This window comes from Citrus sinensis, chromosome 2, assembly GCF_022201045.2.
Source record: "Citrus sinensis cultivar Valencia sweet orange chromosome 2, DVS_A1.0, whole genome shotgun sequence".
NCBI classification, from domain to species: Eukaryota; Viridiplantae; Streptophyta; class Magnoliopsida; order Sapindales; family Rutaceae; genus Citrus; species Citrus sinensis.
In genome coordinates, this window is record NC_068557.1 from 24192862 (window position 1) to 24209779 (window position 16918).

The 16918-nt window shown below is 31.5% G+C and overlaps 4 protein-coding genes and 1 long non-coding RNA gene across 5 annotated transcripts; 2 read left to right on the forward strand and 3 right to left on the reverse strand.

The window, feature by feature from the left end:
• Positions 1-199: 199 nt before the first annotated feature.
• Positions 200-565, forward strand: LOC127900337 (uncharacterized). Its single transcript, XM_052434979.1, has one exon. It carries the CDS (start codon positions 200-202, stop codon positions 563-565), a length of 366 nt encoding a protein of 121 aa, XP_052290939.1.
• A 189-nt stretch (positions 566-754) lies between these two features.
• LOC102624376 (MLP-like protein 43) lies at positions 755-2143 on the reverse strand. The gene is made up of 2 exons (XM_006469256.4): positions 1864-2143; positions 755-1411 (listed from the first exon to the last, which is right to left on the reverse strand). Exons 1-2 carry the CDS (start codon positions 2051-2053, stop codon positions 1131-1133), a joined length of 471 nt encoding a protein of 156 aa, XP_006469319.1. The 5' UTR covers positions 2054-2143; the 3' UTR covers positions 755-1130.
• Positions 2144-8391: 6248 nt separating this feature from the next.
• LOC102621161 (protein PLANT CADMIUM RESISTANCE 2-like) lies at positions 8392-9656 on the reverse strand. The gene is made up of 4 exons (XM_006469157.4): positions 9411-9656; positions 9131-9202; positions 8805-9017; positions 8392-8658 (listed from the first exon to the last, which is right to left on the reverse strand). The coding sequence occupies exons 1-4, from the start codon at positions 9568-9570 to the stop codon at positions 8573-8575; spliced, it is 531 nt and encodes a 176-aa protein (XP_006469220.1). The 5' UTR covers positions 9571-9656; the 3' UTR covers positions 8392-8572.
• A 1197-nt stretch (positions 9657-10853) lies between these two features.
• On the forward strand, positions 10854-12258 carry LOC102620964 (uncharacterized). The gene is made up of 3 exons (XR_369580.4): positions 10854-11063; positions 11213-11306; positions 12001-12258. It is a non-coding gene; the product is annotated as an uncharacterized LOC102620964 (long non-coding RNA).
• Positions 12259-14755: 2497 nt separating this feature from the next.
• Positions 14756-15838, reverse strand: LOC102624090 (MLP-like protein 43). The gene is made up of 2 exons (XM_006469255.3): positions 15596-15838; positions 14756-15167 (listed from the first exon to the last, which is right to left on the reverse strand). Exons 1-2 carry the CDS (start codon positions 15783-15785, stop codon positions 14887-14889), a joined length of 471 nt encoding a protein of 156 aa, XP_006469318.1. The 5' UTR covers positions 15786-15838; the 3' UTR covers positions 14756-14886.
• Between the last annotated feature and the right edge of the window lie 1080 nt (positions 15839-16918).

Below are 16918 nucleotides of genomic sequence, written 5' to 3' on the forward strand. Positions count from 1 at the left end.
TACGGTTTCGGAGATGTTGATATCTATGAATTCAATTGATTACCTCACTTTCCTTTCAATTCCATTCCAACACGACTATGTATGTTATCAGATTGATTTATATCTTTACTAATTTTTTCTTTTTTTAAATAATGAATTGATGATGATGCAGGTGCGGCAAACTGAATGAGTGTTTGCTGCTGTGTTGAAGGCACAAGCAATGGAAGGCGGCAGTTCGAGGACGCGACACACGCGTTCACAAGTGGGTCCAGACTGGAGTTCGAAGGAAGCGCTGATTCTTGGGAACGAGATTGCTGCTGTGGAGGCAGATTGTTTGAAAGCTTTATCAAGCTATCAAAAATGGAAAATAATTTCTGAAACTTGTACGGCGTTGGATGTGCCGCGCACTGCGAATCAATGTCGGAGGAAATGGGATTCATTGATTGATGAGTACAAAAAGATAATTGTGCGATCAAGGACTTTTCCTAAATCCCAAACTCAAGCTCATACTGATTGCTTTCCACCCAATTTTGACCGTGAGCTCTTTAAAGCCATTCATGATTTCGTTATGTCTAAGGATAACTGATCTGATGATACTGACCCAGATTCAGATACCGATCCTGAAGCTGACTTCTCTGAAGCAATTTCACAAGCACAACTGGATAACTTTTAACTTCTCTCTCTTGTCTTGGACTGGGAGGACTTCTCATCCACCTCTATAACAAGAACATACACACATACTCTTTATTTTTATCTCCACCCACAAACGGCAACGGCTACAACACTCACAAAGCTAATATTTTGGCATCAAAAAGCTAATATTTTGGCATTTATTTAGGGTAAATATGTAATTTTTTATTTTCGGAGTTAAAAAGTAATTTAGAAAAAATTCCGTTAGTTTTATTGACGGTTTACAGAAGGAGGTGGAAATGTGAAAAAAATTATAAGTTTAGGTGGAGCGCAGCCAAAAAAATTAAAATTTGTATATTTTAAAAAAAATGGACAAAATCAGGTGGACGGTTGATATTTTCTATTTTCTAAACTTAATTTCTTACAAATTAATTAAAATAGGCGCACATCCAAGACAAAAGCCACAACAATTTATTAGAACAAGAACAAAAAAGAGGAGTTGATGATTATTATCTCTGGGCCTACGGCTGCTGAGAAAGGAGATGGGCATCAATATCTTTGGCAACATCAATTAAGATTTGAAGTTTGCCAGTGGGATCTGGAACATCTTCTTTCAGCTTCTCATATTCAAAAATCCAGTGCACCAAACTGCCATCATCGTTTTCTTTTGGAGTCACTTTAACAGTCGAAGAGAAGCTCTTGTACAACTCCAACAGGTTTCCTCCAATCACTTTGTAATTGGTTATGTAGTTTTCATTATCTATCGCTTCTATTATCTCCTTTGCAATTTGAGGGCTCCCATCTGTGTTTCATTCCACGAGAACAATAAATCATTTTGCAATTATATTGAGCTTTCCTATCACATCATTATACATATTGAGCAAACCTTGGTTGGAACTAAATAAGTAATAAGTTGTCAAGAATATTCTAAATATTAAACTATAGATCAATACAAAAGGCCAAAAGGGCTTAATGGTACACTGATTAAACATGAAAAACAAGATAAATAATTAGCATAACTTAACCCTAATGATAATATAGTTGTAAGAGATTGAGTATGTTGATTGACAATCAATCCAATTTACATTGATTGCCTAGTTTGGAAACAACACATATTAATCATTTTAATTTATATATTATTTTTATTTTCATTCTTGCATGATTCTTCATTTTTACATAATCATATTGGATGGTTAGAAGGGCATATATAGCTAGTGGTTGAATATGTGACATGATGTGAACATTAATTCTCACCATGAGAGTATCTCCAGCAGATGATACAGCCAGGCTTCCCCCATTCCCCCTCAAGTAAATCGCAGCCCTGAATACTTTGGGGGCTCATACTGGCCATGATGTGTGGTTTGCAGCTGAACACTTGATGAAACTTGGCAGCAGGAGCCTTCACTTCTATTTCAATTTCCACCTTATTACCATTTTGAGACATTTTTATAAACCCTAATGATTTTCAGTAACCGACTACAAACAGAAAGAATAAGCACTGATGAAATACTGCACTGGCCTTCAGCCTTTATGTATAATTAGTAGAGGGCTCCTGATTGTTGATTGATCGGGGTTGGTCCCACTAGAGCAACCACATCCATTAAGTTCTCGCTCTATATATTTCATTGGGTGAGACTATTTGCACTCTAAAAATTACCTAAATATTTTTTAATAAAATAATTTATTATAAAATTACTATTAAAGACAATTTATTTATGTGCTAATTTAACTTTAAATACTCATATAGCGCATTCATTATTTAAAATTTAATTTTCTTGTTAAGAACCTTAAAATTTTTATTTCTAACATCTTAAAAAGTACATGCTACAAATTGATAGTTAGAATTATTTTGAGTATAAAATATCTGTGAGCCTTAGATTTTTCAAAAAAATAAAATAAACTGAAATATTGCAAAGGTGTTCATATTTTTTATCTTTAATTTAAACAAAAAAAATAAAAGCACTCTAAACCCACTAACCAAGTCAACCCAGTCAATGTCTTCTTGTTCTTCTTCATTTTTATGTGAGATGGTGATTTTTTTTTCAATTGTTATCGAGGGGCAATGTAAGTCCATACATATTGATTTTAAAGAATTTGATAGTGTAAAATTTTATATTAGATACATTCTTTAATTAGCGAAAGCTGATAAGCAACATTATTTTAAAAAGTTTGTTTAAAATTTGACTTAATTCCATTGTTGTAAGTTACATAAAATTTTCTTCTCAGAGTACTGAGTAGTTTTGTTGATATTTTAAATTAATTCAAATGTTTAAATAAGAATATTTTTTTTATATTTTTAAGAGCATACAAGATAAACATAATTTTTTAAATTTAATAAATGAATATTCATAATAATAAAGTACTCGGAATAATTTTTAGAGTCCAAATAATCTACCGTTTCAAATTTTTTATCCGCATTCCCTACCTAATCCTGATCTTGAAACACCCATTGCGATGGTGCCATTATAATAATAATAATAATCTCGCCTACCTAAATATCGAACAATATATAAAAACTGCCAGCTGTTGCAATATTTGTTTATGTTTTATTTAGCAATTAACAGAACATTTAAGATAACAACGACATCACTCTCAAAAAAAAAAAAAAAAAAAGATTACAACGACATCAGCATTCAGCAATAACAATAATAATAATGATATGTTAATATAGTAATAGTAAACACAAAATTAAACTGCCAGCTGTTGGAATATTTGCTTGTCATTGGTTTTTATTTTCAACCACATTTAGCAAGTGATAGATGGTTTAAGATTCTTTAAAAAAAAATTATAATAATTGAAGATAACAACAACTGCAGCAATAATAATATGTTAATAGTAATAATAAACACAAAAAAAACCTAGCTACGGTAGATTTAATTACTTGCTTGTCATTTTGCTTCTGTTTTTCAACGTCTAAAGTCAAGAGTGGTGCACAATTGATTTAACACCTCAATTAAAAAAAAGCGCTAGTTGATGGAATATATAACTTGCTTGTCATTTTTCCTTCATTTCAACGTTCTTCGGCAAGTGACAGAAAATTTACGGGCAACAACAACAACAATTAATGATATTTTAAGAGTAATAATAAACACAAAATCTTTGCCACTGTAGGTACATTTCAATGCAAATTTCATAATAAAACTTTTGGATGCATAAAAACTCTAAATAAACTTTTAAGGTTTTCACAAAACCTTGACTTAATATTTAAGAGAAACACGAATGAGAGAAACAATCTTTGACTAAAAGTTTTTAACTAAACACAAAACAAATGTATAAAAGAATATTATTGATACCAAACTCAAGATTTAGATGAGAAAATGACTGATAAGTCAAATTTAGAAAATCACAAGAATACTATTTTTGATAACTTCACTAATTCTCGAAAAAACTAAAGAAATAATTATCTTTCTATTAAAAAAAAAAATCATCCTCATTATTAAATAGAAACCATTTTGGCCGACTGATTTTTATGTAATTGTACTTGGTTGTGCCTAAGTTATATGTTAGAAGAGATAAAAACCGATTTTGGGTTTGCATGCCCTTCCATCTCTTTGGTGGGGTGGAAGTAGGGATGGCAAAAGGAAAAAGCCCAGCGCAAGCCCACTTTAAGATAAGTATGGGGGCTGGCTTAGGCTTGTATTTATTTTTTAAATTTTTTAAAATTATTGTAAATTTGAAACGATTTAATAATCAACAAGTTGTTATAATAATAAATAAATTAAAAATAATATTTTAAAATAAAATAATAAATAAAGAAAATAAAACCTTAGGAATTTATTTTTTTAATATTGAATTCTCTAATTTAAGCACTCTCTTAATTAATTAATGCATAAGAGAGATTTTATTATTATAATTTTAACTTTTTTTGAATCATCATTGACTTATAAATTAAGAATTTAAGTTTTCTTTTTTATTTTATCTTATTTTTTCAAATTTAATTATGATATTATAATTTATAAATTTATTTTTTAAAAAATAGTAGGGTCCAGACTTTCTTTCTGAACCCTTATCCAGACCCTCATGTGTAAGAGCTGGGCCAACCCAAACTTTTTTGCCCACCCTAGGATTAGGAATGGCAACAATATGCAAAAACCAGCCCCCCCCCCCCCCCCCCCCCAGAAAATCACTATTTGTTCACAGTCATTTGTTGCTCAAGACCTAACATAATCTTATTAATTATAAAAATACATAACTGATGTAGCTAGCTTGATTCACGTCGTCCTCTTCACAATATGTATGCATATAATTTTTAAAGATACATATGTAGCTACCAATGAAAAAACAACCATATTAGTTGAAATTAGTCTAACTTAGATTTATTAGTTTCTCTTAAAAATCAACCTAAACTTAGGTATCAATCTAATCAAAAGCTCAAGTGTAAGCATAACTTTTAGTTAAGAGTTAATTGTATATTTGTACACAATAGTAAAAGTATATTTTTTTAGAAATGTTTAGATAAATCTAATTTTTTGAATGTAGTATTATGATTCAAGATATGGTGTTATGATTTGAAAGAAATTTGTCGCTACTGAGGGTTACAGGTAAAATCCATTGATTTAAAATAAATCTGTTGCTACTACCACCGCTACAGGTTATGAGCAAAACCCAATACAGGTTAGGAGTGGGTTTGGTAATTGTTAAAACTCATAGTAGGTGAATTTTTTTGAAAAAGAGCTAAAATCTCATAGTAGGTTGTGGATAAGTTTGGTAATTTAAACTTTTTGCGGGTGTTAGTTCGGTAATGATAAGCTCACTGCGGGTAGTACCCATTGCCTTCCCTACCAAGGACTATAAATTCTTATTTTTCAATTGGTTTTGGTAATGATAATTTAGCATAAGAATCTCGATTGTTGTTATTTGTTGCAAGGATGAGAACTCATCTGGTTTTATCAAAGATGGTTTTAGGACTCAAAAATATAAAACTTATTAAAATAAATTTATGTCATTAACTCAAATAAGATTCTATTTGGTATTGAAGTACTGTAACTTTTAAGCTACAATTACAATGGAAAAAAAACTATAACTATAAAAAAAAGTTAATAGTGTGCAATAAACATAACTTTTAAATAATAATTTGACAAAATAAAGGTATTGTAAGTTTTTCATCATAAAAGTGGTTAATTCCATCAACTTAACTTCCAACATATAATAACTAATATTTACCAAACACTTTAGTGTTGTAACTTTTAAGGTACAACTACCCAACTTCAATACCAAATGGCCTTAAGTTGATCAGAAAGCTGCTACACTAGCAAATACTATTCGGAAGAATATGAGAAATTGCGTAAATGTTTATTAATTATGAAACTTGAGAGCCATGTGTGTATGTGGAAATTAATTTATACATCTTAAATGATTGAAGTGAAGATAGGGTTAGTCGATTTACAAGTCAATGGCCGACATACCTGAATAATTCAACTTGGAAATTATATTAAAGCCACGATGAATCTCAATCATGCACTCACATAGTGACATAAAGTTTCCCACATGGAGTAGGTTCATTCTAGAGATGGTAAAATTCTCTATGGGGCTCCACCTCAAAGGAGGTGAATTTTAATTATTTTTTGTGGAATGAGGAAACAATAATCCCTAAGTTCTTAATGGGGTGGGGTTTGATTTTGTACTCCCCACCCAATCCTTATTATATACAAATATTTTTTTAATTTTTATTTTATCAATTACAATGTTGGTTAATAATTTTTTTTATTTTTACCTAATATAAATGGATTATAACTAAAAGAAAACCTTCTTATTCAACGATAAAACATTATTATATTTCTTTTCTCTTTTAAAGTGCTTCTTTCTTGAATCATTTTTCAGTTTTCGTATCATTTTTAAGATATTGCTTCAAAATTTTAGAGATATTTTAAAATAAATTAGATACTTTATAATATGGTAATAATTTTATTTAAGTTTTTAATTTTTAATTTACTGAAATTATGTATCTATACCTACTATAAAACAAGTAAATGGGGAATGAGGAGGGGATAAGAAAATCATTCCCTATGAGGGGATTTTCCATCCCTATCCCTACCCTACTAAATTTATTGGGGAATGGGGTAAAGAATGGAGGCAAAATTTTCAATGAGGTAGGGAATGGGGTAAGCCTTCCCACCTCCACCCCACTCCATTGACATCCCCAGTTCAACTATTCAAGTTGCCTTGATGTTAAAAAAAAAAAAGCAGTCCAAATATCAAATTGCATCATTATAGATTAGTATTAATGTTAGAGGTGAGACAATAGATTTCAAATAATAAATAACAGTAGATTTATAATAAAGAGACAAACATTTTCTTGAATTGTTTCAAGAGACTTTAATTAAAAAGACCGTAGATCTATTTGATAAAAAAATTATATATTTGAGTGAATAATAATTCGATCAATTGATTCACTTTTATTTTGTTCTTAACCATGATGTGATTTATACCAAACTATTTGAAATAGTTTTAGGTATAATATCTGCTAAAAAAAATACTAGGTTAGAATAATAGTTTAATATTAATTTATTTGATTTAACATTATACATTAAAAAAGGGATAAATGTAATATATTTGAGTCTTGTCAAGTTACATCATTTATAACTTATATTAATCTAAAATCAATCTTTTTGTATGACTTGATGGTCACTTGTCAAACAATTAAAAGTTAATGGAAGACTAGTTTTGGGTCAATTGCAACATAACTTAGCAGATGCCTAACATATTATTGTTACGACAATGTTTTTCATTTTCTTGAAACATTTTTTTTCTTAACCATTCACTACTTAGTTGAAACAAACATATAATAAGAAGGACCTTGTTAAGTTACATTATAATATAATTTACATCAACTATTAAATTATAACTAGTGATCTAAAAGTAAAATCAACTAAACTATTTTTAAATCACTAATTATACTTTTTGAATTAATATAAGTTATATTATAATATAACTTAACAACACCCTAATAAGAAAGCATCCAAAACTTTTTTCCATTGCGAGTAGATACGTCCGTTTCTAAAATCGAGGGGGCGTATTGGTTCTATTTAGAGATGGCAAAACCTCGGCCCGGGTCCGGGTATTGCCATGACCGGACCCTGCCCGGATGCAACCGGTCAGAATCCGGGTCCGGGCCGGATTTTAATCCGGGTACCCGGATTTTATATTTTTTAATATTTTGTGTATATATATTTTATTTTTTGGTAATTTTATAAGTTTTAAATTTATTTCAATAAAATTTGACATGAAAATATAAACTTTAAGTGTTTAAAACTTTATATATGTATAATAAATAAGTCAAATAAATATAAAATATTTAAAATAATATATATTTTATAATTTTTTTAATAAAATCCGGGTTCCGGGTTTATCAAGTGATGCCCAAGACCGACCCGACTTCATATTCGGGTCGGGTATTACCCGGCCCGCAATACCCGGGTACGATTCGGGTCCGGACCGGGCGGGTATTTTTACCACCTCTAGTTCTATTTGTAAAAGTTTCAAGGGGCTTGTCTTTTACCGTATTTATAATTATTATTATATTGTAACTTTTGTAGGGCATAGCGTAGCGTAGAGTCGACCCAACGAAGTCTTAATTGGGTTAGACCTGGAACAGCCATTTAGCCCATATGTGATCACCTAATACACGTTGCGTTTGCTATGGCGGGACCAACCCATTTGCCTTCTTTTGTTTATGATGAAGTAGTTGGCTTTACGCTTGACTGACGACGTAATTAACATGGTACAATGCTAATTGGAAGATAATAGTTTTATATTATCAATTAATAAAATGAAGAGAAAAGGTGCATAAAAGAAAATCTCAAAACTTCAATGGCTTAAAAAGCTACAGACGCTCAGCGTTAAGAGTGAGATCTAAAAGAGCTCAATTATTAAGTAATAGCATATAATTATAAGTTTCACGTATTTACTAATTGTATAAAATTAAGTAGATGAATTTATTTTGTATATTTGAAGATCATCCACTTTATCTTGTCATGCCACCTTCCACCACCGGAGCCGTTGAAGCCATTGCCAATCCCCTATTTTGTTTCTCCAAATTTCCATGCCATCCTATGTATATAAATTTTTAAAAAAAATGTATAAAATTTTGTAAGATATTTTTGCACGCAGCCAAATAAAATTTTGACAGGAAACTAATTTAAACAATGATTTAATAATTTAATAAAGGGTCATCATCAGAGAATTAAATTAATTACCGAGAGCCATGTCGAATCCACGGGATTTGAGCTCGCGATATTCTTGACACAAGGCGCACGACTCGCAGAAAAAATGAACCAAGCAATCCCCGCAAGGGCTGTCTTTTAACATGTACTGGTGCCTCATTTTAGATCGATAGCCGCACGAGTATAAGCAAGCGCAGCCAGTCAGCCAAGCTATTATAAAATAAAGTGCGCCGTTCACACCACAAGCTGCAAGCAGACCAATTTTGTGACCAATCACATTAATAAATCTTTAAAATTTAATAAAATCAACTAAAACTAAAAACTATATGTATAGTTAATTTTGGGAACAGATCACTTACAAGAAGATCCTTTGTCAACAGTCTCAGCAATTCGACCAAAAGTGATGCAGGGACACCAATATGTCAAGCAACCTGTTAATTAATTCAAAGAAACAAATAAATTAATTAATAAAAACTTTCAGTAGCCAGCCTCGATCTGTTCTTCATCAGCATAAGCTAATTTGTAGTCACAACATACTAATGCTAACCAGTGTGTGTCAGTATCACGAACGTCAATCGTATATTAACGGAGTGAAAAAAAAAGTACGTAAATTACACTTTAGTTTTGAAGGGAACTTACAAGTTGAGCAGTCGGAGCAGCAGTCACAGAGTCCTGAGGACCAAGGTCCCACTGTGGGCTGATGCACATGCCCATGTTGCTGCTGAAAACCAGCTGCTGGTAAGCCGATTGCCACGTGCTGATGATCAAACTTCTGATTTGGGTAATTAGATGAGTTCATGATGATCAACAACTCGTTACAATCTTGGATACATTGAACAAATATGATAAATGATTTACAAAACAGCGTTCCTAATAAGATTTATGTGCATATAGTGTTAGAAAATAATAAGAATATGGAGGCAAAGAACAAAGAAGTTTTCTTAGGATTTGAGACGTGTTTGCACACTTTCCTTTAAGGTTTTATTTGCCCTCACCAATCTTGGTTTGTTATAAAGTTTTAATGGTAAATTACCCCCAAGATATATCAAATCCTGAATACAATCTCTAGCAAATAAGATTGTATTTCCAAAACATATATGAAACCTGCAAAATCTGATATTAATATAATTGTATATGTTTCCTTTATGAAGAAGATGTTAATTCAAAAGAATGCAACCATTCGAAATGGTACTTCTTCAAAAAACTCTTTTGGTTTAAATTTGCAACGATTAACACTTGAAATTTTTAAGCTTGTCAACTGTTTCTAGTTGACGCCTTTCTAGAAATAAACGGTTAACCATTTTCTCAATAAACGGTGAGCCGTTTTATTCCAGAATGTCAAATATGTTGCTCTCGATACATAAACGGTTAACCGTTTTCTCAATAACCGGTGAGCCGTTTTCTCTAGACCATAAAACATGCTCTCTGGAGTTAAACGGTTAGCCGTTTTCTCCATAAACGGTACGCTGTTTTACCAAGAACAGAAAACATGCTCTCTGGACTTAAACGGTTAGCCGTTTTCTCAATAAACGGCAAACCGTTTTCGTCCAAAATATCAAACCAAAAAACTTGAAAGATTTTACAATCTCTCTTACATATAGATATATAGATGTGGTGGCAGCGTGGCCACTTGGAGTAGACACAGTTAGTCTTGACGCTGACCGTTGACCAATGACTTATATTATACGTGCGCATTTTAAGTTCATTCACTGTTTTCTTGTTCATTATTATTTTTTGGAATATGCTTTTTCCGGTATAAAATAGTAAAAAATGTATGGAGAATTAATTATCAAATTCATTATCATCTTATGATATTCTCTCTCGTGTGTTTTGAGATGATGAAGATTTAACCGTTGATAGTGTTGGCAACATTCCCTGCGGGGCCCTGATCAATTCGGGTCGGGACTCCTGAAAATCTTTAGAATTAAAAATGGGCCTGAATTGGGATAAATCTAAGCCCTAAATATATTTCGGGTTTGGATTTGGAGATTTATCAGGCCCCGAACCCGAATCCGAGCTATAAGTTTTTTTAAAATCAAAATATTTTTTTTATTTTAATCAAATAATTAAAAAAAATACTGAACACAATAAAAGAAATATAACAAAAACCTGGATCTAAAGTCGTCTCTCTCAAAACACTATCGGTCCTATCGCCACCTCCGAGCCCCAATGGAGCTTCCCCTTGCCGGCCGTTATGCACCTCCAAACCGCTAACCCTTTCTCATTGGCACTCTCATTTTTCGCCGGACTTGACCAACCATCGCCACCTTCGCTGCCATTTGATCAATCAAGGTAATTTTTATTGAAATTTGATTTGATGATTCTTTTATTGTGTTTTTGTGTTATTCCATTGCTCTGTTTCCCCATATTATGCTTTTCTCATTGATTTTAGAATTGGTTTGTTTCCCAATATTAATTATCGTTTAACTCTATTTGTGTAGCTGATGTGAGTAAACTATCGAATGAGGTGGCAATCTCCACTTTCATCTTAAGATGAAAGTATGTATGCCTGGTGATGCCCAGCATGTTGATCAGGTAAATTTCTTGCTGATTTGTTAAGTCTATTCATGTTAATGGTGAATACGTATTGAAAAAATTCGATGCCCAGCATGTTGAACAGTCTTTTCATGTTCACGGTGAATTTGCTCTATGATATTTGGATTTAGTCACTATATCAAGATATTTGGAATTTTTGCAACCTAAAACGTATGTGATGCTATGTATTTATGGAGCCAAATTTACGCTCTGTATTTATGTGATGCTATGTATTTATGGAGCCTATTATATGCTAATGGGAAATGCTTTATGGGGTTTTCAAATGCATGTATTTGCTAATTGTCAGCCCTTCACATTTATATATTTGGATTTTTGTTCTTTACGGCAAGAGTAGCTTGCAAAGTCCATCATATAGCCTAATTATGTGCTCTGTGCTTGGTGTGAAAAATAGTTCATATATTTAGGATATATCAACCATGCAAAGCTTGTAATTAGCTCATACTATCAGAGAGGTTGGTAAAATATGCTTGATTTTTTATTTATGATTATTGTTTTCTTTCCAAAAATTGCATAGTGTTATGCACCCTTAAGTAGTAAAGCTACTTAAATTTTCGATGATTATTGTTTTCTTTTCCAAAAAATTGCAGAGTGTTATTTCAATAGTAGTTTTATTTTACTTTTTCCATTGCCCGTGAATTCTGAAATTGTCTATGATTTTTTATCGCATTGATAGTTGTCAACTTGGCGCTAATTGATCTTCCTGGGCTCACAAAAGTAGTAGTTGGTAAGTTGATGAGTTTGCTAGCTATTAATAAATGGTTTATTAGATTTGGAATTTGTTATTCTGTTATGCAGGTAAAGTTGTAAATAAAGCTTAGTGATGTGCTTGGTGAATAAGCTAGTAAGCTACGTCTATAAATATTAAGCATAGCCATTATTGTAATTGTACTAAAAAACTAAATTCAATAAAAACAGTGGAAATCTTCTTCCTCGTTTGCATTTCCAAAAATCTAACTGTGACAAAGTTGTCGGTACTACTCAAGAACCTTGATTTGTTCGTTTTTGTATTTTGTGTAATGAGGATGAAAATAAATAATGGGAGGATGAAAAGAGGAAATTACATCAGATTAGAAGCTGAAAGAGCATGGCTGATCTGATAATTTGAACTTCTTTTGGCTGGACTTTAAGCACATATATGGATTTAGATGAAAGTGTTTGTTATTAATTAACGGAAATTAAGTTGAGCTGAAGAATAACTGTCTTGGCATCTTGATGATCAAAATTCAAATGATATGCTGAAGAAGAAGAGATGGCTAAAAATGTGTGTTAATTACTAGCTGGCCTGGGCTGGCTCATGTGCCGTACCCCGTAGATTCGTACAATATTGTGAACTAAGATTGGTTGGGTTTTAATTTTCAAGTTTTAACAATGCAGCAAGTCAATTTTTCTGTTCGTCCATCAATGCTTACTTTTTTCATGGATTCTCAGTGGGCCAGGCTCTAGGCTTAAACACTGAAAGCCCATAAAAGGGGGAGCGTTGTCATTTGTAAACTGAATAAAAATAACAATTATTTAATCTTTGGCCGCGTGATTAGAGCAACTCTTTTGAACCCCCACAATAATATTGTGAGAGTTTAATTTCTTCTTCAAAATTGAGTGAAGGCAATTTTTTCTCTTTTGAAATGTGAGTGGAGTTGACATCCCTCTAATATGAGTTGTAATATGAACAATAATCTTATATAATAAAAAAAATTAACAATTGAATTTGTGGTTAAATGATGATACCAAATGTCTAAAAAAGAAAAATGAAATAATCTTTATTAGACTTGTCCTCATTCCAGAGTTACCTTCATTAGAGCCAAATTTATATTTTTAATTGAAACGTTCAATCAATGGTAGGATGCTACTAAGTTCTGTTTTTCTTTTCTTTTTTCCCATGTTGCTGCTGGTTTTTTCTCCAAAAAATTAACAAGTATTTTTTTCAAGTCGTGAAGTTGGCGGGTTATAAAAAATTTGTTAAATCTTAAGTATCTTCTGTTTTCAATAATTAACTAGATTTAATCGTGAGGAAATTTTAGGTTTATGACAAGATAATTGGATTGAATGGTGAGAAGAGTAATAATATTACATTGACTTAAATTAAATTGTCCTTATTAGAAGATTATATTTCGTAATAATTTTTACAAATAGCTCCAACCATAATTTGGGATTCACAGATAAATTTTGAAACTACATAGAGATGTCTCAAGTGATATGACATTAGCATGATAAGTAATGAAAAATATTATTACTATAACTTTGTTCTTATAAAAAAGACTGGCGAAAAAAATAATATTTTATGAAGATAAAGTATTATGGTTTATCATCCAAAAAAAAAAACTAAAAGCATTTAAATTCAGTGATAAATCAAAATATTTGTGTAATTTTATTCCGACAGTTTAAATTAATTTACAAATAGGGATGGCAATGGGGAGGGGAGGGGAGGGGACCAATCTCCCCGTACCCATCCCCGATATCTTGCGTATGTCACCGTCCCCTCTCCATCCCTGTCAAAATTAGAGAATCCTCATCCCCTCCCCGAATAATAACAGGGGATCCCCGAGGGTCCCCGATCCCCAAATAACTAATACATTTTTTTGTTTTCGATTTTGAGTTAATCATATTAAAATAAAAAATTCAAATAAAAGTAAAGTTCGAAATATATCTTACATTAATATCCATTACAAAAGTCACATACATTAAATTAGTAAGTAACGCAGCATGCAAGGGATACAAACTATCATGAACAAATTAATAGTCTAATACAAAATTATTACAAATAAAATCAAATTTAGATTCAAAATTAACTTTTCAATGGTGGCGTAGGCACTTTATAAATGTGGATTATTCCCTTTACAACACAATAGTTAAGTCGAAGCAAATTAAAAGCAAATATTATATTAGATTAGATATTAAAATTGTGATTTGCTGTGGGCAATTATAACATCTAAAAATAAATAAAAAATAGATTTAAGTTTAAAATATTTAATGAAATTAAAATTAAAACAAAAGTTTTGGGCTAATAGAATCTGTCCGGTCTTTTTAATGTCCTAAATAAAAATTTAGGACTTTAATTAGTTAATTAGGCCTAAAAGTTTAATAATATAAATATTTTGGTATTTTTTATTTTTACCAATACTTATAATTTTATAATTCACATTTTATTATTTATTTACTAGTAATTTTAAAAAATTAAATTAAATTAAAAATTAAAATAGGGAAATGGGTAGGGGATGGGGATTCCACCTCATCCCCGTCCCCTTCCCGAATAAGAAATTGGGTAAAAAAATTTCTCCGTCCCTTCCCCGAATAAGAAATTGGGTATGAAATTATCCTTATACCCTCCCCGAATAGGGAAAATCCCCAAGAGTACCCGTCCCCGTGGGGATTTTGCCATCCCTATTTACAAACACACTTAATAAACTTAATAAAAAGAGAAAATTAAAAAAGCTTTTACCATTATTTTCTGAATTTAATTTCTTACAAATTAATTAAAATAGGCGCACATCCAAGACAAAAGCCACAACAATTTATTAGAACAAGAACTAAAAAGAGGAGTTGATGATTATTATCTCTGGGCCTACGGCTGCTGAGAAAGGAGAAGGGCATCAATATCTTTGGCAACATCAATTACCATTTGAAGTTTGCCAGTGGGATCTGGAACATCTTCATTCAGCTTCTCGTATTCAAAAATCCAGTGCACCAAACTGCCATCATCGTTTTCTTTTGGAGTCACTTTAACAGTCGAAGAGAAGCTCTTGTACAACTCCAACAGGTTTCCTTCAATCACTTTGTAATTGGTTATGTAGTTTTCATTATCTATCGCTTCTATTATCTCCTTTGCAATTTGAGGGCTCCCATCTGTGTTTCATTCCACGAGAACAATAAATCATTTTGCAATTATATTGAGCTTCCTTATCACATCATTGTACGTATTGAGCAACCTTGGTTGGAACTATATAAGTTGACAAGAATATTCTAATTGTTAAATTATAGATCATTACAAAAAGCCAAAAGGGCTTAATGGTACAGTGATTAAACATGAAAAACAAGATAAATAGTTAGCATAAATTAATCCTAATGATTGATATATTTGTAAGAGACTGAGTATGTTGATTGACAATCAATCCAATTTACATTGATTGCCTAGATTGGAAACAACACATATTAATTATTTTGATTTTCATTACTGCATGATTCTTCATTTTTACGTAATCATATTAGATGGTTAGAAGGTCATATATAGCTAGTGATTGAATATGTGACATGATGTGAACATTAATTCTCACCATGAAAGTATCTCCAGCAGATGATACAGCCAGGCTTCCCCCATTCCCCCTCAAGTAAATCGCAGCCCTGAATACTTTGGGGGCTCATACTGGCCAGGCTGTGTGGCCAGCAGCTGAACACTTGATGAAACTTGGCAGCAGGAGCCCTCACTTCCACTACAGTTTCCACCTTATTACTATTTTGAGACATTTTTATAAACCCTAATGATTTTCAGTAACCGACTGTAAACAGAAAGAATAAGCACTGTTGAAATACTGCACTGGCCTTCAGCCTTTATATATAATTAGTAGAGGGATACTGAATTTTGATTGATGGGGGTTGGTCCCACTAGAGCAACCACGTGAATTGCGTGCTCCCTCCGTATATTTCAACGAGTGAGGCTATTTACACTCTAAAAATTACCTAAACATTCTTTTTTAATAAAATAATTTATTATAAATTTACTATTAAGGACAATTTATTTATGTGCCAATACAATTTTGAATACTCATATAGCACACTCATTATTCAAAATTTACTTTTCTTAGCAAAAGCCTTAACACTTTTATTTCTAACATCTTAAAAAATACATGCAACAAATTGATATTTTAAATTATTTTGAGGTCAAAATATATGTGAGCCTTAGATTTTTCAAAAAAATAAAATAAACTGAAAGAATTTCAAAGATTCTCATATTTTTTATCTATGATTTAAAAATAAGAAAATAAAAGCACTCTAAACCTACTAACCCAATCAACCCAGTCAACGTCTTCTCGGTCTTCTTCATTTTTATGTGAGATGGTGATTTGCTTTTCAATCGTTATTGAGGGGCAATGAAAGTCCATACTTGTTAGGGGTATTCACAATTAAATCTAATCCACTCAATCTGTGTGATCTGCAAAAATCTTATCTGTAGAAATCCGATTTATGGATTGGTGGATTAGATTGGATTGCAAATTTAAAAATCCGCAGTTGGTGGATTGGATATGGATTTACTTCTGTAAATCTGTAAAAATTCGTGAATCTGTAAAAAAAATATATTTATTTAATAAAAAGTAAAACTCATAAATGTAGCAATGCTACTTATTAATAAATTAAATAATTAAAGTGTTTTAACACCGTATTATATCTTATTCGATAATAATATAAAATAAAATTAATTAAATATTTGAATAATTAAATAAACAAATATAACTTCCTAAACATTAAAAATTTAAAAGCAAAACAAAAAATTCTAAGCCAAAGAAAACATTTTGGCACATAACACCAAAGCTCTACCCCACTGTATGCACAAGCCATCACTATGTCACTTCACCGCTTGAGGAGTTGAGGTAATTAAGATT

Bases quoted from the DNA above. Each gene is read 5' to 3' on its own strand.
- LOC102624090 (XM_006469255.3), bottom strand. From the start codon at position 15,785: ATGTCTCAAAATAGTAATAAGGTGGAAACTGTAGTGGAAGTGAGGGCT. The intron at 15,168-15,595 runs GTGAGAATTAAT...AATGAAACACAG, and splicing joins CTGCTGGAGATACTTTCATG to ATGGGAGCCCTCAAATTGCA.
- LOC102621161 (XM_006469157.4), bottom strand. From the start codon at position 9,570: ATGAACTCATCTAATTACCCAAATCAGAAGTTTGATCATCAGCACGTG. The intron at 9,203-9,410 runs GTAAGTTCCCTT...ATTAATTAACAG, and splicing joins CTGCTCCGACTGCTCAACTT to GTTGCTTGACATATTGGTGT. The intron at 9,018-9,130 runs GTAAGTGATCTG...GTCTGCTTGCAG, and splicing joins TGTTGACAAAGGATCTTCTT to CTTGTGGTGTGAACGGCGCA.
- LOC102624376 (XM_006469256.4), bottom strand. From the start codon at position 2,053: ATGTCTCAAAATGGTAATAAGGTGGAAATTGAAATAGAAGTGAAGGCT. The intron at 1,412-1,863 runs GTGAGAATTAAT...AATGAAACACAG, and splicing joins CTGCTGGAGATACTCTCATG to ATGGGAGCCCTCAAATTGCA.
- LOC127900337 (XM_052434979.1), top strand. From the start codon at position 200: ATGGAAGGCGGCAGTTCGAGGACGCGACACACGCGTTCACAAGTGGGT.